Here is a 22,082-nt window from a genome sequence, read left to right as displayed (position 1 = left end):
CTATACAAAGATTTAATTTACATATATCGGCTTACTCTAACGAAATACTAGATAAATTTGACTATATATAAGACATTTGCACTTATAAATCTATTTATTATTTTTATTTTGAGCAACAGGGCTCATGAACCGGTGGACTACGATCTGGTTGTGGATATCTGGACCTAAAAAAAAACCCCCAACAACAATCTAGTTTTCATAAAATGAGCCAGTTCAGATCTTCTGTGCATTATATAAATCATATTCATTTATGTAACAGACACAGCAGAAGGTAATCCAGACACAGCAGAAGGTAACCCTTCAGAGCAGCTAGAGACTTTTGAGTTTTCACAAACTTTTATTTCATTTTATATTAATTTCTTTTGAAGGCATGTCTTTTTTCGAAGCTGATGACTGCCACTATGTAATAAAACATAACCTTGAATTGTCTTATTTATTACCATTTGCAGCTCGTAACATTAACTGTTGCCATTTAGTAATTTTATATAACTGGACTGTTAATACAGCTCTGGTCTATAATGTGCCAATTATTTTTTTATTTATTTATTTTTTTTTACAGTAACACTCAAGTCATTTAATGCCGTAAAAGTACTGGTGATACTTATGATGGGAATAAAAAGCGTTTCATGAAGTAATCTATATTAGATCACCCTACCCCTATTATATCCCACCCCTCTCATACACCTGCTGAGAAATATCACTGACCCACATCAATCATCATGACACATCACTAAGAGCCACATCAGGGCCGGTATTTGTCGTTCAGTTTGTTTGCGCTACAGAGTGTGTTCTTACTTAGGATAATCCTGAAAACTACTAGAGCATGCAAGAATAAGGCAGTAGTGACAGTGCAGTAGTCTATGATACCCTTGGGTTATATGTGGCACATTTGGCAAATAAACCCTCAGAGCACTAGTGGGATTAGGATTCAGCGCTCTTCTTCAAGAGAAAACACACTTCACACAAGAGAAATCACAGACTTCCAATCGAGATTTGCTATTTATAGTAAACATAACGTGACCATGCTAACGAGACATCACAGAGAAACGCTTCCAGACACCTTCCATCAACCACACTGACGCGTTGACATTGATTTCCTTGCCTCAAGGATATCGAACTATAGGAATCATGTTTCAAAGCAGTACTTCAGTTCTCACCTGGCCTTGTTACCAGCATCCATGAGGTCGGCGATGTCCGTATAAGAGGTCACAGCCAATTTGGACAGGTCTTCGACGTACGGCCCGAGCAAAGGATGCTCCCTAACACGTAGGTTCCCTTTGTTCTTGGGGTTCAGCAGGTCCCTCACTCGCTCACAGTAAATTTCCATGTATGCCACCTACATATGGACAAAGACTTTACCAGAGGCCAAAACAAAAGGAATTTCTGACTGTTTTAGTGGTATTTAAGTATTTAATAATAGTTGTGATTGTCTTTGGGATTGCGATACTCTACACACAGAAACCCAGCAGTGTCCTGAGACAGATTTAAAATAATTCTTTTTTTTTTTTTTTTACTGAATCAAAATGTCTAATAAGTTGATTTAGAATGCTAGTGTACAGCAAGAAAGGGAATTAGGGATCAGGTATGGAGAAATTTCATCAATGCATGTTGTCCAACTACTGTGATTTTTTATTCAGTATTTATTTTCAGTGATTAATGATAATAATAATAATAATAATAATAATAATAATAATAATAATAATAATAATAATTATTATTATTATTATTATTACTATTACTATTACTATTACTATTACTATTATTATTATTATTATTATTATTATTAGAATAGAGAAAAGAAAATGATTGAGAACAATCATTTTAAATTATAATATTCTCAGATAATCCAGGGGTCACATGCATTCAAAAACAGTGAAAAACACATTTATGTTGAATTCTAATATTTTACTACTGCAATGTGCGATATAGATCCTATTTTTTTAATCTGAAAAATGGTATACTTAGCCAAAATCATCATTTCTAGCCGCAGTGTCTGTCTTGGACTGATCTAATCAGACTAAATGTTAGGTTCGAGATGTTTGATGAAATCTATTTTGAAACAAAATAAGACGAATTATTAGCTACATGAAACAATGTGCCTAAATTAAATAGCATTGATTTTTGAAGTGAGTTTCTTTTGCTTTTTGATTCTTGCATTCTTTTTCAGTAACCGGTTTATCCTACTCACGGTCGTGGTGCATCCATGGTTGGACACTGGGAGCAAGAAAGGAATAGACCTTGAATGTGACACCAGTCCACTGATGGACTCACAGTGAGACTGTTATTTTCCTAACATGGGCTCATTTTCGAGTGAAGCGGGTGGTCAAATTTCACTTACACGTCCCACCAGGTAATTTTTGGGGATGTCTTCGGGAGTCATGTGCTACTCACCTCCACCGAATATGACATATCTTCGTTGTTGTTGTATTTGATTTTTTCAAAGAGTTCTTTGCAGAGCTGCAAGGGGAGAGGGGGAGGGATGAGAATGGTGCATTAGGCAGTGAGGAGAGACTGATCGATAAAGCACACAAATAACTCAAACCGCTGCTAGATGCTCGAGACGGAGAGCTTAATTCCTTAATGTCTTCAGGCTACACTTGCTGCTCAGATAAATCTGACTCATTCACCTCTGCTGTCCTTTTCCTTCCCTTCATTATGCTTGGAAAAAAAAGCAGATCCATACGAACCTGAGGGATGATGCCTTCCTGTCCGTCCTCTTGCTTTCCCATCATCGTGTAGGATTTGCCAGCACCGGTCTGGCCGTAAGCAAAGATGCAGACGTTGTAGCCTTCGAAGGCGTGTTGCAGCATCTCCTCCCCGATGTCATTGTACACCTGGCTCTGGGATGCGAAGCAGGGGTCATCCGGCTAGAACCAGAAGATGATAAAAACTCACATCAGAATGAATATTCCTTATAAGGATGAAGATTAATTGCTCTTACAGTCTGCATAACGGGCATTTGTGCTCTGCTCACACTGTAACAAAACATTATGGAGAAGAAAAAGAAAGGAGAGATTTATGAGAAGAGAATTTACCGTGGTGTGAGACCAGTATGAGTAGTCAAAGCTGAAGGACTTTGGTGCTTCTTTTGGGTTTTTGGGATTCAATATAGCTGGAAAAGAAGAACAGAATAGACAAGAAACCGTCAACAGACTGTAAAGAAACGTTCATCTTTATATATTAGAAACAATTTTATATTTTAAAAAACTATTTTACCAAACAGTAGCATTCACATAGCTGGGTCATATAGATGTTTATTGAAATATGAATGATAATGTACAGGTTAAAATTACATTTGATCGGCATGATTTTTATTCAGGATGCCTGGTTTATTTATTTATTTATTTATTTTTTAATTCTACAGCATACACTTTTTTAAAAGCAAGACAGTTTGTAAAACACAGACCCTTTCATCACCAATTCATCAACCGTGCAAGTGCTTAGGTTTAATATACTTCCATTAGGACAGCAAGAATGAATTTCAATTATTTAAGTTCTCATAATATTTATGGCAAAAAAAATCTTTAATATTTTTCTATAGGCTATTAGTGAGAGGAAGAAAAAAAGTGCCTTAAGTGCGTCATGTTATAAATTATTTTAAAAATAATTATATTTTATTTCCATTTAAACTGGATGGAACTGAATATAAAAGTATAAAGTATAAAGTATAAAGTGAATATAAAATATAAAATCATTTAGAGCAATTATCTTTTATCTTGTTATTAATATTATTAGAAGTAAAAGAATAATTCTATAAATATAATTACTTAAAATTTCCAACATGTTCTGTTTCTAGTGTTGCTCTTTACTGTGGATAATTCTGAAATGCTTTTTTGTATGGGACTGAGAGAAAAAAAAAAAAAAATTAATAAACTATTACTTCATGCAAATTAACTAATAACTGATGAATACAGTAGCATTATTAGCAGTATTTTTGTTTACTGTATTTTTTCCAATAATATAAAAGACAGATTTTTTTTAAGTACAAGAAACTTGAAATTTCTGTATTCAAATTGATATTTTTCTCTACCTCTTTATCTAAGCGCTACTCAAAATCTTAAGTTAAAAAATGACCACAGATTAAGTCAGAGTCGCATTTGTGAAACGTTCCTGTCCATAGTGAAAGTGAAAGTGATTATCATTCTAACAATTATATTTAAAACCAGGAATCAGGTTTCACTTCTCTTTTATTGTGCACTGAAACATGCAGAAGGCAAGCAAATCTACAGAGGAAGTGAGAGCCAGGGTGACATGTGGCTTCACAGCACTGACACTGACAATGTTCATCACTTAAGCACTTTCTATTCAGGTTTAACACAAAAGGGGGGAACCTCAGAGCAAACAGCTGCTTTTAGAAACATGCTGTAATTTCCTAAATGAGACTGTTTGGTCACCACATGTTTAGCACTTCAGCTCTGTGTGTATGGCAACACTGGATTTCCTCCATGTTCTCTCTCTCTCTCTCTCTCTCTCTCTCTTTTCCCATGTCTCTCTGTCCCTTCTTATGTCTCTTTCTTCCTCTGTCTCTTCTTGTGTTTCTTTCTTACTGTGTCTCTCTGTCCCTTCTTGTGTCTCTCTCTTCCTGAGTCTCTCTGTCCCTTCGTGTATCTCTTTCTTCCTCTGTCCCTTCTTGTGTCACTCTCTTTTTGCATCTCTCTGGCTCTTCCTGTGCCTCCCTGTCCCTTCTGGTGTCTCTCTCTTTCTGTGTTTCTCTGTCCCTTCTTGTGTCTCTCTCTGCCTGTGTCTCTCTGTCCCTTCTTGTGTCTCTTTCTTACTGTCTCTCTCTTTTTGCATCTCTCTGTCCCTTCTTGCATCTCTCTCTCCCTCCTTGTGTCTCTCTCTGCTTTCAATTTTTTTTAATCAGTTTTGTACTAAACTCTCTCTCTCTTTCTGCAAACAAGTTCAGCTGTGTTGAGATTATTTTCCTTCATCCCATTCTCCTCTGCCCACCTCCACTCCTCAATCCACACATTCCTTCCTCCCTCCCTCATCACACACACACACACACACACACACACCATCCTTCTCTCTTGTTGAATTGCTGTCTTAATAAACAGGAATGTGCAACCATGTCTGGTATTTAGCGAGTTCGGAAAACCGGGCCTGCTCTCTGTCCCTACATGCATTGCAGCAGGGGGATAAGCCTCGTAGCATGGCCGTGCCTCAGGAATGTACTGTAGGATATTTATAGTCATAAAGGGGGCCAGCTGCTACTGAAGTCTCTGTGACTGACTGTGTCAGAGCTTGCCGGCATGCTAAAGCCACGAGCCGACCGTCCTGATACTTTGGTGGGAAAAGGGGGTGGGGGGTGGAGTGGGGGCTTTGGAGGGGGGATTGTTTGCAGCCAAGGCAAGGCTGGAAAAAAAAAAAAAAAGAAGGAGAGACTGATGAATTTGAAGAGCACGCTACTGACCTAGCAACGGCCCAAACAGAAGAGCAACACATGCAGCCTGGGTTTCAGTTAGGGGGTCAGTGCCAGAACCACCACTTCATCAGCAGTGAGACGGGGGAAATTTATTATAATGCAGCGTATAATGTTATAAAGTGTTGATATTGAGGAAGCAGAGAGAGTACAGACATGGGCGGAACAGCAAAACACACGAGTCAGACTGAATCACAGTTTCATATGGTTTGGATAGAATATGCAAAGCTCAATTTCTTATTAGGCTTGTTATCTGACTTAAAATAACTCTCCTTTATTCCTAATAGGAGTCATTTGGAACAGATGCTACCTAACCTGAGGCTGGTAAACAGTACATGTTTTTTTTTCTTTTTGTTTAGTTTTGTCCTATACATTCAGGGATGCTTTTTTGCTCACCATGGTGGTAAAGTGTGGTTATTTGAGTCACCATAGCCTTAATTCCAGCTCAAATGCACCCTTCGAGGCATTTTCTACCCACAGATCTGCTTCTCAGTAGATGTTTTCATTTTGTCTACTCTAGAAACTGCTGAGTGTGAAAATCCCAAGAGATCACCAGTTTCTGAAATTCTCTAACCAACCAATCTGGCACCAAGAGTTACTTTATCTCTGTTCTGATGACTGACATGAACGTAAACGTGAACTGAAGCTAGTGAGCTGGATCTTCGTGATCTGCAGGTGTTCCTATTAATGTGGCCTTGGAGTGTTTTTCTAACCTGAAAAGATGAAATGTCGATAAACAAATGTGACACGTGTGACAAGTTCCCATATGCGTATGAAATGTCATGTTTGCAATAAATGACTTGTGATATTATGAGATATCTGAGAAATTAGTATCATTCATTTCCACAAACTAAGCTAAGCTACTCTCATGCAGGCTGATAAATGATAAATGATATATGGCATATATGAAAGTTTAATACTGGTGCATGTCTAATAGGTCAACTATCTAATTAGGCATCAAAGGCACTTTAACTGAGGAGGCTTCACTGCACTTCAGCTGCTTGTACTGCCTAATCTCACTATACACATCAATAATGCAGCTGTGAGAGAGAGAGAGAGAGAGAGGTTGGGGATTGACTCAGTGCTCGATCTCCTCTAACAGGTCACATGACCGCTCGATGAGAAAAGCAAACCGTGGTATCTGGTATCTGAGTGAAGGTTTTTCCTGCGGGAGAATGATAGCGTCGTGCTTGAACGACGAACCGTGAGGGGTCGGACAGGTATAGGGGTATCATGTTGTCTGCCTTTTTGTTCACAAGCAGTCCATGTGGGGTTGTGAGGCCAGAGCAGGACACCTTTTAGAGCATCGGGTCATGAAGGAGATGGGAAGGAAAAAACCCAAGCTAAATTAGGAGCGATCTCACCTTTGACCGGAGAACTCTTCCTGGAACACAAAGCCCAGAGTGGCTAAAAATGCCTGGTGCACTCATCAGATACTGTGTGTGTGTGTTTGAAAGGGGGGGGGGCTGTTTCGGGTACCTTCCACCGGACTTCCCCTTACTTTGCCAAGACATGAGCTAGGATCAGGATCACAACCTGACACACACACACAGGCACGCACACACACACACACACACACAGACACGCACACCTGCGCATGCACAATCCGTGCTTTTACATTTTAAAGAGAATAGAAGGAGGGACGTTGGAGGTGATTCATGCTCACTCATGACGCCTCGTCCCACTCATTCTATCTCTCCATCTGCTTTCAGCCACAGAGATATGACACACACACACAAACACACACACGCAGAGCGAACCCTTATAAAAATAAGATGTATCCTGTTAAATAACCTAAATGAATATCCATTGAAATCCGTTCTGATTACACAGATGCACACACAGGTACTTTCATATTTAGTCTGTGTCAATCCTTGCAAACCATGGCAACAGTCAAGGTTACCAAGACAACCGCCACCCGGCATTGTGAGAATCAGCAGCTTGCATTCACAATTTTCGGGTCCGTCCGTCCGTCATTTACTGAAATAAAACAGCAAGAATACGTTTATCTGCCTTTTAAAAAAAAAAAAAAAAGAAAAAAAGTACACTTTGTACTGAAAACTTCCAGAAAAGTCTATACAGGTTCTTAATGGAAGTATTAGGATTTGAGGCTTAGGCATTAAGCCGCTTAAAAGTGCACCGTGTACAGAAGGACACCATGTATGAAGACCGCATTCTATCAGTCTATCAGTCTGCCTGGCTCAGTGAACGAAGCTAAAGGTGAACATGGTAAAATGAACCGCACCGTTAATGGACTGCGCTGAATGAGTGCAAGGTCATTAGTGATATGGTAATGCAATGCTTTCCCCAGCCTGCTATGCTCATGCAGGTCAGGATAAGTGTGAAGCTGCAGACCTTTATGAAGCAAATTATGGCGGTCAATTGTGCTTAAAGTTTCAAAAGAGCTGCACAAAAAGAAGCAGAGCTCATTGTAATGTAAATATCAAACTGAGTGTCAGTTATGTCATGTTGTCCCATGACGGTCACATGACTATCCAAACTCTTGCCGCTCCCTCGTATTCTACTGTTCATGTAATACACACAATATAGAAATCATGTTGCCTTTTTGATAAGATTCCTCCTTCTTCTTTGGGCTTTTCCCTTCAGGGGTCACCACAGCGAATCATCTATCCACCTATCCTATCTTCTGCATCCTCAACACTAGCTTCATATCTTCATTTATTACATCTATATACCTCCTCTTTGGCCTTCCTCTTTGCCTCCAGCCTGGCAGCTCCATGTCCAGTATTCTCCTACCAATATACTCACTCTCCCTCCTCTGAACATGTCCAAACCATCTTAATCTGGCCTCCCTAACTTTTAACTTTGGGGGGGAAAAAAAAGAAAAGAAAAGCTGCTGGTCTTGAACCAAGAATCAATGACGTTAGTGGATTAGGGACAAAGTTGTCACTGTGTTGCTATGACAACATCTCAAAATCTTATACTCCATATGCCAATATGAGAATTATATTTAACATGTATATAAAACTGCAAGTCATGAATCAGTGGTTTTCTGGCCAAATCAAATATAACCCATATTACTAACGCAAATGCTCCAAAATCTTTTCGGGAACTGCTCATTTTTTTTCCAAATTCCTATGACTTCCTAATACTTATGACCTCAACGCGCTGAACACTTTGCATTTTTCACATATCCTTTCTTCACATCAGTCAGTCTATATTAATAGTCATATATTCACTGTTTCTCATTGTATTATTTTCATATGCTGCATTTTTTTAAAATATATTTTGCCTATTTATTTTTCCTCTAATTTCATTTAATTTAATAAAACAAAATTTAATGTAACTTTTTAAATCCTCTTTTTGACCCTATTTTATTTATACTATAAGAAAATAGTGAAAAATAAGTTCTTGAATGTTAAAAGCTGTCGAATTTACCATAGTTCCTGCATTAGGATGTATCCAATCTGAGGGTTTTACCTTTATACTAGTGGAAGTCTGGTTTTTCCTGCAAATGTCCTGCAAATGTCTAGACAGACACAAGCACACTCGTACACACATTCTACATGCAATTAACCCTGCAGCCCCATGCTGTGCTGCTGAAACCTGGGTGGGTTTTCTTTATTTTTTTCGGATGCAACAAGGTGCAAGATAACAAGCTCGTCTGCTTTCATCCCAGCACGGAATGAAGCCAAGAGTTACGTTTAACAAGAGCCATTTTTTAACAGCCGTCCAAGCATTTATGTGGAAAAGAGAAACAGGAAACAAACATCAAGCAGTTTCAGGCTGTGTAAAAAATCTCAGCACTGACAGATCATATAGCGCCATTCCCTGTGCATTCAATGCTATACATCAACCAAGCCACCAACTTATTCGCTTGACCAGTTTCCCTAAACCCAAAACGACCTAAAAGCAGCCAGTTTCAAATATAGACTTGTAAACGCAGCGAGCAGATGTTGAACGTGGATCGGAAAACAAATTAACACCGCTTGAGATTTACACATGCGCTGGCATCTACAGGCATCCATCCAGCATGGAGGTTCTTAAAGTGGAAAGCTAAATGAGGGAGCTCATCCTTGCCACACACACATACAAATACACACATAAAACTGGTCCTGCCGTACTCGCTGACCTCGGGGGTAGATGGCGAGAACGCCACCATCAAAACGTTCACAGGGAACCGCTTTAAGGAGAGAGCAGGCTTAATAACCGGTTTCAGCTTAGCTCAGCTCTAAACCCCGATGACGGAGAACATTTTGAGGATATACCTTTTCAAGGTGAAAAGACAAGGTGTTAATAATGTTTTTCTCACCAGCGATGCAGTTTCATAGCATGACACTGACTGGGAACACACCTTTAACAGTAGAATGGAAGCAGGTCTTGCTGTAAGAAGAAATAAATGTACAATATACTATACTGCAAATACACAGCTTAGAACAATACATGTAAATATGATAGCATACACCGATTAGGCAGTGTCATGCTTTGGGCAATGTTCTGCTGGGAATCCTTAGGTCCTGCCATCCATGTGGATGTTACTTTTACACCTACCTAAGCATTGTTGCAGACCATGTGCACCCTTTCATGATGGTTGTGGCCTCTTACAGCAGGATAATGCGCCATGCCACAAAGCAAAAATGGTTCAGGAATGGTTTGATGAGCACAACAACAGGTTTCAGGTGTCGACATGGCCTCCAAATTCCCCAGATCTTAATTCAATTGAGTATCTGTGGGATGTGCTGGACAAACAAGTCTGATCCATGGTGATCCATGGGGGGGGAATCCATGGAGGCCCCACCTCGCAACTTACAAGACTTAAAGGATCTGCTGCTAACATCTTGGTGCCAGATACCACAGCACACCTTCAGGGTCCATGACTTGACAGGACAGGGCTGTTTTGGCAGCAAAAGCGGGACCGACACAATATTAGGCAGGTGGTCATAATGTTATGCCTGATCAGTGTTAATGTAGAAGAGCGGCACTAGAAGGTTTTCTTATTGACAGTTTAGTCTGAAACAGAGCAAGGTTTACATGAAAAATTGGTAATGTGAAAGCGGTCATGTGGACTAGGAAGTGCATTTTTTAGCCGATTGCTATTGACATCATTTGTTTCCACAACACGTGTGGACTGCGAGTGCAGGGGAACGCTGTGAGCTACAGAGGAGGTGAGATGACACTGCCCATATTAGCAACAAATTAATAATAATTTTTAAAAATATATATAGTCGATATGGATGGGTCCTCCATACACGTTTGTGATGAGGCAAGATGAACACAAATGCACGCATGTTTGACATAATCATGTGGGTCTGAATTCAGACCGATGCTGCCGAGATGCTGGGAACAATCACACAGCAAACCTGCCCACCTTAGTCCATTCTTGAAATTGATACCTTTGGTTTGTTTGCTGTTTGGTTTGGTTTCACAGTATCCCCTATATTATTACACATTGGCGCAAAAACACTGGCTGAGGGGCAGGTAGGAAGGGACAGTGCTGAAAACAAAACTTGTGGAAAAAAACAAGATGAGGCACCAGAGTTGAACTGCAAGTGAGCTTTCATACCTACAGACCTTTAGTTTGGTTTGTTGTGACATGTGAACACTCAAGGACCATCAAATACCGTCTCAATCCTTGTCCAATTGAATTCTCCTGTCCATTACATTACGATGGTCCACAGTGAAATTAGTTTCATTTTCCTTATTAGTTTCTGCCTAAATGTGCTTACAAAGCCTAGAGTTAGAGCATTATAGCATCTTTTCACAGGCATTCATCTGCGACAGCATTTTAAAACCGGGTCTCGTCTTTGATTCTGAACGATCTTTGTGGGTTTGGTCTCCAGTCACGCTTCGGAATGCATCCCACGTAGCTTTCACTTTGCTGAGCGAAAAGACAAAGAGAAACAGGAAAGCTGGAGAACAATACAGTGGACCAGTCTACAATGAAGCCTGCACAATGCATTAGGTAATGTGTTATGACTATCCTGTACAGGGCCTGCACCCTTATTTAGACCACAATGATACTTCCACCCAGCCATGGTGAGGTAGGATAAGCGAGCAAGAGTGAAATGTAAATATCTACACATATAAGCACTTTAAGTACTTTTCATTTTGTCCAGTACCTCAACTGTGGGGATTTAGAGCACGGTTTTTAGAGCACCGTAACTCCTAAAAACGTCATAATGTGCAGAGGAAAACCGAACGTATTGTGACAGACAGTTAATTTCTAGGTATCGAGGTATAGATGAGAGCAACGTTGAGGTTGAAACCTCTGGGGAAAGAGCGAGAGGCCCACAGTGCATTGGCTATTTATACAGCAGCAGATGGTGGCTGCCCTGTATGCTGACAGATCCTGACAGGAAGGAATGGGCACATTTCTGTACTCAGATCTTGGCGAGTTCACGTTACAAGGATGAATTGGCAATTTATTTGAGCCAAATACTGCTTTCTAATCAGTTCTTGATCAGATAAAAAATAAAAAGAAACTGAAGTATGACGAAGCATCTGTAATAATCGTGGGTCAGAATGTATATCACATTTTACCGTGTGCCTTTGGGTCACTCTCAATCTATCTGCCCCCGTGCCAGCCATAGCTGTTTAAAAAAATGGCATTTTGTAACATTTCACTGGAAACGGTGACAAGTGGTCAACCACCATTAATGATAGATACGTCTGAAGCAAAGCTGAATCTGAAGTGCAAATGTATTCTCTGCTTTACTCAGCAAGAAAAAAAAAAAAAAAACCACCACACACACATACACACACACACACACACGGCTAGCCATCTGGACAACACAACAGAACTAAACTGTACTTGTCCTTGTTGTTTCGTAGCTCTAGAATGCGTACACGTGTATTTACAGCACTTCTCTAGACACTAATTTATGTTGGCCATTAATGTCAATTATCACATGTACATCATTTGAAATTCTCATAGATTTACATGCTATAAAAGATGCAGCCTTTCAGGTAACAACAAGCAATGAAAGTTTACAGGGTGGACCGATTCATTTTTTTCCCCACACTGGACACGTTTGCTGAGGTCCGAGTCTGAGCGTCGTCCCGACAGCGATGGTCTGGTTTCAGACTCACCTGACTACATCGAACTCTGGTGCATTTACGTTCATCGGACGTCATTACAAACGGACATGTACGACACGAAATTATTGACTTTTTCTATTATGATTTTGTTGCTGTTATGTGCAGTAAAGACATCTCTCCTCTTCTGGAGCCCACAATGTTCCCCTTGTGTAAACTAATGATGTCAATAATGATGGGCTGAAACGCATGCACAGGTTACTTTACTTTCTGAGCAAGTGCAGACCCAAGTACGAGCTGTTTACATTCACAGCACAGTTCCAGGCAACCGAACTCACACCACCTTCTACAGGTAGTGTCAGGTTTGGTATCCAGGTCTACATGACTGCTTTCACATTACCAGTTATTTTAAGTGAACAACTACCAGTTTGTATCCCAAAGTCTGGGTTTTTTGGGCTATTTTTTAATTGGTAGTCACCTCTTTAAAAAAATGGGGGGGGGACCCTACCACTTATTATTTATTGCCTTTCATAAGCATTTTTATATGGTATGTAGGTTTGTTTAGCCTGTAACTGTCCTTCTAGCTCAACACACACCTCACAGTTAAACATAGAGAGCAACTCCAGATGCTAGCAACACTAAAATAATATTTTTTATTTGCAAGGACAGAACACCAATTCACATAACTGAAAAACATGTGTTAAGGATACAAACAATAACGTCTCCATTAATCTGTATTAATGCTCTTAATTAGCAAACTAGCTCTCCGTCCCATGTTATAGTCTAATTTTAAGGCAACCAAATCATGGCACTGGGCAGCACAGTGTAGCTTCTACTTTCCTTAGCTAGCTTTCCTTAGCTAACTCCATGTATAAACCTCACCCCGTCCAGATGGTTGCTGATGTTTCTAGAAGGCTGCTGATTAGGCAGGACATCCTGCTCCAAGACCCTACAGAAGGTTGAAGATTGAATGTCATATTAGCAGCTTTCACGAATCTTATTACGGAGCAAGATATTTCTGTTCCAAAGCTTTGATGGCCAAGTCTGTTTTTACACACTTCGCCCTCGTACATCGGAAACCAACCGCTGCATATCCTACACTTCATGCCTTCGTTGAAAGAGGTATGAGGAGGATCCCTAGAGGGATATCAGTGCATGTTGAATGCTGTGCAATGCAAACACACACACACACACACTCAGCATGTAGAGGAAATGACACTGAAGTAGGTGTCCTGGTGGCATTTAAAGGTTGTGAAGAGCAGATCATCAGGATTGTGTTTTCACAGAAAAAAAAAATGATTCTCTTAATTCTCTGTTCAAATGACTCTGCATGAATGTGCAGATTTCCATAAAAAAATGATCCATCCATCCATTTTCTGTACCAATTTTCCTACAAAGGGTCAAAAGGAACCTGGAGCATATCCCAAGGGACTCCAAGCACAAGGTGATGCATAAGCCACAATCACACACACACACACACACACTAAGGCCAATTTAGAGATATCAATCTCTAATCTCAGTATAACATTTATATTTGGACTGGGGAAGGAAACCAGAGTACCCAGTGGAGAACATGCAAACACACATAGCTGGAATGGAGGCAGGAATCGAACCCCAACCCCACAGGACTAAGGCAAAAGTGCTCACCACTAAGTATTCCTAAATATCCTCATGCCTAGTGTGAGTACATTTAATATGTACAGTAATAATGCACAAGATCATAAAGCTCATCAGGGCGAGCATCAAAGGTCCTGCATGCTAAACTCCAAATATAACACCCCCCGGTCCATGGAAAGGGGAAAGTCCAGAGAGTCGTCTATTAAACAAGGAATACCTGCTAAATATAACATTATGAAGGAAGATATTTCCTCTGATGCCCTTCCAAATAACTGAAATTAATATTTTGCATGACATTGCATGAAAGATCTCGCTCGATTTCACAGAAGATTAGAGCCGCTGAGCCAAAGTGACTGAAATGTGAGAGGGTTAAATCCTAAAGCCTGCCACAGGGAGAGGACAGATACAGGCAGACATAAAGAGCAGATGAGTTGAGGAAGAAAAAAAATTTTTTTCTTTGTGCTGGGAAGCTTTTATTCTTTACCCCTTTGAGGGAGTTTGTCAGCTCTTACCCCTCCCACTCGCGCCACAAAAAGTCAGCAGAGGCTCAGGGGCTGCTACAGCTTTTTATATCACGTGAATAACAGTGTGTTGATGAATCACAGCATTAAAATAATCTAAAAGATGATTTAATACACAATGCATATTTCATTGAAAATATGAACAATGGATTCAGCAGATGCCCTCATACAGAGCGGCTTCAATTTTTGTCATTTATACAAATGAACAGTTGAAGGTTAAAAAACGTACACAAGGGCCCAACAGTGGCAGCTTTGCAGTGCTGGGAGATAAACTCACAACTTTCCGGTCAGTAGTCCAACGCCTTAACCACTGAGCTACCACAAAGCCCAGCAGGTCATCTCTCCATTAAAGTTAAACCAGATATCAAGTTCTGACTGTATATTCCTGTATTAATTCAGGTTGCACTTTAACTGGGAATTTATTAGGATCAAACAGGATGGGATTCACTGTGAATGATAAGTTGTTCAAAAGCTCCTACTTAAATAATTTCACTTTACTATATGGTTTACAGTTAAAGAAGGGAAACGACATCAGCAATGATGATGATGAAGAGGCAGTGGATTTGTTTGTGTAGCTTGTTTTCAGGATCTTCTTTGCATTTCCAGGAGTAATAGAGTCTGAACAAGAGAAGTGGCCACAACTGACCGTGCCTGGACTACAGAGGACTACAGATACTGTCCTATTCAGTTCAGAGTAAAGAGACACAAAATCAGAGAGGGTGAGAGAGAGACCTCTTAGGTAACCGGCCTCCTTCACACTACAGAGCTCTGAATCTTTATTAAGTTGCTTATAGGTATAAACTGAAGAGGAAGTAAGCCATACAGGCACAAATACGGCATTCGGGGGCAATCGTGACAGGATTTTGAAATGTATAGCCATTAATATTTGGCTTAAAAAAGGTGCTGCATTTTAGTGTGAAGTCTGAACCAAGATGACAGCGCAAAAAAATGTAAGAACGGCTCATTTTAATTAAAACGATTAAAATTAATGACTAGCTTTCATTTAACCTTTTTATGTCTTTTATGAGAGCTTTGTGGTTTAGTTGTCGAGTCAATAGACACCATTGTCTTTCAAAATACACAAAGGGGCATGGCGTCAAAGCCTGTATGAAGCTTAACCCACTTTTTGGGGGAAAAAAAATTAATAAATACAATAATTTCCCCCCCAAAAAAAACAAGTTTGCATCTGAACCTTGCCCCTACCAAGCCATAGGCAAATAAAGCTAAATTAAAATGGTATCTTCACAGAAAATATTATTTAGGTATCAATGTATGTAAGAACATTCCCCATAATTTCATTTTTATATATATTATTTATTTATTTTCATTTTTTTTTTTTTTTTAATGCCAATACAATGCCTGCTGCATGAGGTAAAGCTCAGCCAGGTGAAAACTGCCGCATTTGCGCCCGACTTTATTCCTGTTCGCACAAAAAGAGGGAAAATCTGACAATTCCAGAGCACGAGCACAGGATGTGCAACTCACACTCACGTGCACATGACGTGTGCTTCACTTCTGCTTTTGTCCGTCGTCTGTTGCGTTCCAGCTGCTGTCACTACGCTAGTAATTAGACATTACAATGCACGATGGAGATCACAGGCTTGGGATCAATCTCCTGCAGCTAATTAGAGACAACACAGCAGAAAACGGACCATAAATTCTTTACGTATGGTGCAATGGAATTTGGTTAGTGCCAGGACGGGTTGTAAATGTAAATCTCAGGACTGCAAGAAAGCCAAAAATTACAACACAACACAATTCAAACAGGTCTCATGTTGGCTCTAACTAGAGACAGTGCTGACTCTAGCAAGTCTTAGCAAGGGACGAGCAGATTGCATGTCTAGGTTTTAATTTATAATTGACTGCCAGACAAACAAGCAGAGTAAGAAAATAAATCTGGATTTTCTTGATGTTGTAACTATAGGGTGAAGGTTTCAAATCCAAGCACCTGCTGCACTACACACATCAGCCATACAACTACGCTAGGTAGATTAACAAGGAAACTGTGGAGATGCTGACCACACAAAATGGGGCACAAAGCTGTTGTATAACTCTCATGCTACATGCTAACAGGTTAAAAATACTGACTGAAAAAACAACAGCTCTAAGCTATCGACACTCCACAAGACCTCCGAAGGTGTGCACCAAGACGTTAGCATCAGAGTTGTTTATCCAATACAACCCACAGATGTTTGAGGCATCCTTTTATTATGTACTAACTGCTGCATACCGGGATCCCACAACAGGTCCTGATGATTTGGATTTGCTCTGAACCAGTCGTCTATCCATCACAATTTGTCGAAAGTCGATCCTTGCACTTGCACATTTTTCCTGCTTCCAACACATCAACTTTGAGAAGTTGCCTAATAAATCCTTGACAAGTGCTACTCTAACACAAGATAATCAATATTAATCACTTCACCTGTTAGTGTTTTTAATGTTATTGCTAATCGGTGTATTTTTAATGTGCAACATGAGGCCGTATCATATAACTGAGACGCCTTTTTGTCGAGGACGCAAATACGATGATTGCAATCTTTAGAGAAAATACACTATTTGTTAGTTAGCAACTTAACCATCATACTGAGCAATCGCATTAGCGGAGTGCTCTAGCTAATAAACTATAAGATTTGTCCACACCTGTTTAGCTTTATTCGTGTTCAGGATATCAGCCGAGGTCATCCGTCATGGGCAGACAGAATGTGGTTTTGAAGCTTATACACACAGATGACTAATGTGCTGCTGTATGTGTAGGACATGACTCAGTGAGAAACCATGAGCCGTCCTGCATTGTGCAATGATGCGCAACCAAACAATAACAGCTCGCAACCTGGACAGTGACACTGTGAAGAATAAATCTCCACTACAGTTGCATCATGAGAAAAACCCACTGATCTCGCAGCAACAAAACAACACATGACTCATGACATACATGTTGGACCTACACATATGTATCATGTACAAATTTCCATCGCCATCAAGAGAAAATGTGAGTGTATGTGTTTGTGTGTGTGTGTGTGTGTGTGTGTGTGGTTTAAATATCAACAAAGAGACTACAGAGCTACACACGCCTCTGTAATGGCCTCCAGCAGCCACCATAAAGCCCATTAGTATTGATTGTCATGGACACCATGATGAGTCGTAGTGCATGATGCAAGATGAATGCTTTGGGAATATTTCTGGAAGGGTTAAAGCACAATGACTCCTCTCGCCATCATACTAGTAGATTTTAAGGATTTTCAGGGTCAGCTGTAGGCTTTTAATGATTTTATCTAAATTAATCTGCTCTTTTCTTCAACCTAAAATAGGGGAAATGCTCATTTCCTGTATTTTTTTTAGGTTCTAGATAATTAAATTAAATCTAAAGCTCTGTTAGCTGCTAAGCTTTTATATACATTTCATATAGAAAGTGATCTATTTAAGAGGTAAAATATAAATAATAATAAATTATATTACTTAACTGATGTAGTAATATTCAGTAGCGTTGCAATAAAATTCAATAGAAAATACGAAATATAAATATATTATGCGCATAAACACAACAGCATTTGGTCTTAATGTATAGGATATATATTTATAGTGTGTAATGTGTGTCAAGTTTCCTGCTGTGGGTTTGAAGGTGAAGAGTCTACAACTAACATTCAACCCCAAAGCTTTGGAGATGATTCCACATGCTGCTGAAATGAATTTAGAGTCCGAGTGTTTCGGTAAGTGAGAAAAGCTAAGGGCTTTATGTTGAATTCGACTTGATGGAATTAAACAAATCAGGGCTTTCAGGTAAGATCTTCACCCAAGCCAATCTAGAACAAAAAACGTGCAGAAGACAGACTGTCCAATCCAAAGCAAAAATTCTGACAAATGGAGCACAAATACGTCACACAATCCATTTCTGGGAACCGACAATAAAAGATGATCACCTTTGTTGGTAACCTTCTGCAACAAGTCTCAAATCCATTCACTTTCAATTATAAATCTAGTATCCAACAGACAATTGTTATTTCCAGTGTGACCGTGTCGACTGGGAGCAGACTTCACAGAGCGTGACAGTAGCCAGGACAGACGTCTCCTCAGGATTCTGGGTAATTAGTAAGGCTTATTTAATGAACTCATATATTAATTCCCTATAATTACAACAATATCACAGAAGCTCGAATATTACTCACTTGCACACAATGTATTTACAAAGAAGGATGTAATATATTTGAATTTAAGGCTATGATATTAGACATATCAAATATAACATATCATGTATAATGTCAAAATATAATTACAAATTTTAGCAAAGAAAAAATGTCAAAAAAATAATTCGAAATGAGACAGATCACTAAATACAACCACAATGTTTTGTGTTTAAGGCTTTAGGCAGCTACTTTTGTGGGAAAGCTGGAAGAAAATAATTTTGGAATACTGCACTGTAACTATCCATAAAGGCTATATCCTATATTTCCTTCTTTCTTTCTGTAAATGTAATATAATTAAAAAACAATAAATAATAAAAAATATATTAAATAATTTTCAATTAAATAATCAGTTTGATACAATGTACAAAGACATACAGCAAGTTTTAGACACATTTTATTATTATTGAATTATAAAATTGTTAATGATATTTATTATTTAATACTAAGATTATATGAATGAATTAATATTAACTTAACTGCACATAATTAATTATTATTATTATTTTTATATATTATATTATTAATTTATACATATATTTATATATTATATTATTATTATTATATGGTAAAAGTAATTACATAATAAATGTTTATTTTACTTTTTTTGTTTATTTTATCTTGACACTTTTGTAATTATATATAACTTCACAGTTGTTTCAAAAAGGTGATGCACAGCAAAACTAAAACCCACAATGAAATATAAAAATATATAAATATAAGAAAACTCCAAACTGGCATTTCAGAAAAAAATATAAACATATCCGTGACATACTTGCAATAATTTGACTATTTTGATCTATTAAAAGCCCTCGCTGTGCTTGATCCATAACTCAGTACTTGTAACATCAGTTTTTGCAGTGTGTGAGTCATTGAATCGTTTGTAACACCTCTATTAATGTGTACATTGATGATAAGAGTGACACATGGATTCATCACCAGAGAAGGTCAGTCAGAGGAATTAGAGTGATGACCTCAGGCAAGCACAGGGATTACGCTCCTAATCAGGTCAATCACTAGGTGCTAAAGCCACGTCAAATCCTGGCCCTCTTCACTCTCCAGCACTTCACTGCTTCCTCTCACTCTCTCTCCCTGCTTCCCTCCCTCTCATAGTAGCAAAGTTTATTATTATTATTAACATGATCGCCTCTAGGTTCTCCGACTGTCTCTCTCAGTGTGCAATGGCAATTACTCATATTTACAGATCAAGTAAAACTCAATCCTTTACCAAAGACTTTTGGACAGATTAAGCGAAGTAAGTGTAAAAACAAACAGCTTCGATCTGATTGGCAATCACTAGAAGGTAAAAGCCGAGAATAGGGGAAAGTGGTCAATGGGTCAAGCCCACGTTCCACAAATGTCATTAGAAAAAAAGCAGATTATGTTCAAGGAAGTGTCTAACAAACACTGAATTGTTAAGGGACCGTCTGAAAAGGGCATACGGTAGACTTCTATAGTTGTTTTTTTCCCCACTGTGGATTTTGTTAGACACATTTATAGTTGTTTGGAAGTATCCCAGTCCTGGTTGAAAGTAAATTTTTGCTTAATTTTCTAGCTAAATCTAGGGCAAATTTATCTTCCAAAGTAGTCCAATTTATGTACGTTTTACACGATCCCTTAGTAAGCTGTGCTGTCTTCACTGGGCTTTAATTAGGGACTATCTGAATTACATTTGTCTCTCATCTTCCCGTTGTTGAAAAACTCCGAGCTTGTTCACTTTGGATGTTTTCTTCATTAAGAAACGCATAGAGAAAGAGCCATTTAAAGAACAACCTTTTTAACAGACTGTTGTTTTAATCTAAACTTCTTGATTTCCCACCCCAAGTGTGAGGTAACATCCAATATGGCCGACTTGTACATAACTGAAACTATACCTTTTTGCATAGAAAACTGCATATGTGCATAATACAAGTAAGTACTTGATAAATAATACAGGAGTTCAGACACATAGAAATGAGAGCCTCAGGAAGCAGATTATTCTGTTCTCATTATGAAGGAGTAATCACTTCTGCTCCCGGAACGTGACAGTGACCAGGACAGACGACTCTCTTCTCTGCCGAGGATTGTGGGTAATCAGTAATGTGGTACACCTTTTCTATTAATGTGTTCTCATGTACCAAATCCTCCATCACACCAAGTAAAAAATGCCTCCCCATTACTTTCCCCCCAAGTGCAGTAATTGCATTTCATTCTTGGAAATCCAAATGGCCTGTAATGTAACAAAGTTAACTGAGGAAAAGACGGAGAACTGATATTTTGCTGTTCTAGTGAAAAGCTAAACAAAAAAAATTATCCTCCATTTTCTGTTTCTATAAAGAATGGAGAGCAGGAGGATAAAAAAAAGACAACACGTAGATAGCAATTTAATAAAACAGGTATAAGAGATAAAACAAAACAAAACAAAACTGCTGACTAAATAGGCAAGATGCCCACATGTGTACTGGACTCTCGTTCCAAATCAGGTAGAGAATCCGTCACTTCTCTCACTATGATAGACAGACAATAAATGATCAAACATCAGTAATCTGAAAGCAGCCCGTCTTCCAACTACAAAACTTTTAGTTTTCATCCACGCGAGAGAGTACTAGCTCGACAACATAGTGTTGCTCAAAATGGTAGGTCTTCCTCTGGCATTAGCATAAAATCACAACAAAAAACCTGCTTTTGTGAGGAACTGAACAACAAACAAACTAATAACAACCAGATCGCAAATTATAACCAGAAATACACAATGCATGAGACATGTATTCAACAACCAGGCAGTTCCATCCAAGCAAATTTCACTCCAAGATCCAACAGTGTTAACCAGCAGGATTGAAACTCACATCCTTCTGTCACCAGGATGACAAAAACAAACAATTAAATAAGTCGACAACGAATTCGAAACAGTCAGACAACGTTATTAGCTCAGCTAGTGCAAAGCAAACAAAAAAAGGTAAACAGAAGGTCATGTTAGTACAAAGCTTCTCTTCGGAGGTACTGGGCTACAGATCTGCGTTTTACTTCCTCTTTAAAACTAAACCAGAAACCACTACCTCAAAGCCACCTTACACCACATCAAGCTTTTTAATTCTTACCTAGATCATGCATTAGCCATAGAAAAGTGTCGAACGCGATTTCCTTCAATATTTTGACTCAATACATGAGGACATTAGCATAACATTCCCCAAAAGTATATAAAAGTATATTTCACACAATACTGAAGACGAAAATAGCTAACACTTAATCTGTTACGCGATTTTTTGTTATTTTGGCTATGGAAAAAGCTGTAATTCAAGAAAATGTAGTATTGTTTGTCTTGGAAGTCTCATAGTCGTGTTTCAATCATGAGGTTTCACCGCTCATCGT

General features: G+C 38.8%; 1 protein-coding gene across 7 annotated transcripts in view; it reads right to left on the bottom strand.

Moving 5' to 3' along the window:
- Positions 1-22,082, bottom strand: part of kif1b (kinesin family member 1B) — a 76,876-nt gene that overhangs the window by 51,076 nt on the left and 3,718 nt on the right. For all 7 annotated transcript variants that reach the window (XM_058409533.1, XM_058409528.1, XM_058409529.1 and 4 more), the window contains exons 3-6: positions 3,036-3,112; positions 2,688-2,867; positions 2,392-2,457; positions 1,158-1,336 (exon numbers count right to left, since the gene is read on the bottom strand). In XM_058409533.1, coding sequence (XP_058265516.1) covers positions 1,158-1,336; positions 2,392-2,457; positions 2,688-2,867; positions 3,036-3,112 — 502 coding nt within the window. The remainder of the gene's footprint in view (positions 1-1,157; positions 1,337-2,391; positions 2,458-2,687; positions 2,868-3,035; positions 3,113-22,082) is intronic.

The sequence above is a fragment of the Hemibagrus wyckioides genome, linkage group LG15 (genome assembly GCF_019097595.1).
Source record: "Hemibagrus wyckioides isolate EC202008001 linkage group LG15, SWU_Hwy_1.0, whole genome shotgun sequence".
Taxonomy (NCBI): domain Eukaryota; kingdom Metazoa; phylum Chordata; class Actinopteri; order Siluriformes; family Bagridae; genus Hemibagrus; species Hemibagrus wyckioides.
Note: the sequence above shows the minus strand (reverse complement) of the source record. Positions and strands in the feature narration are given on the sequence as shown.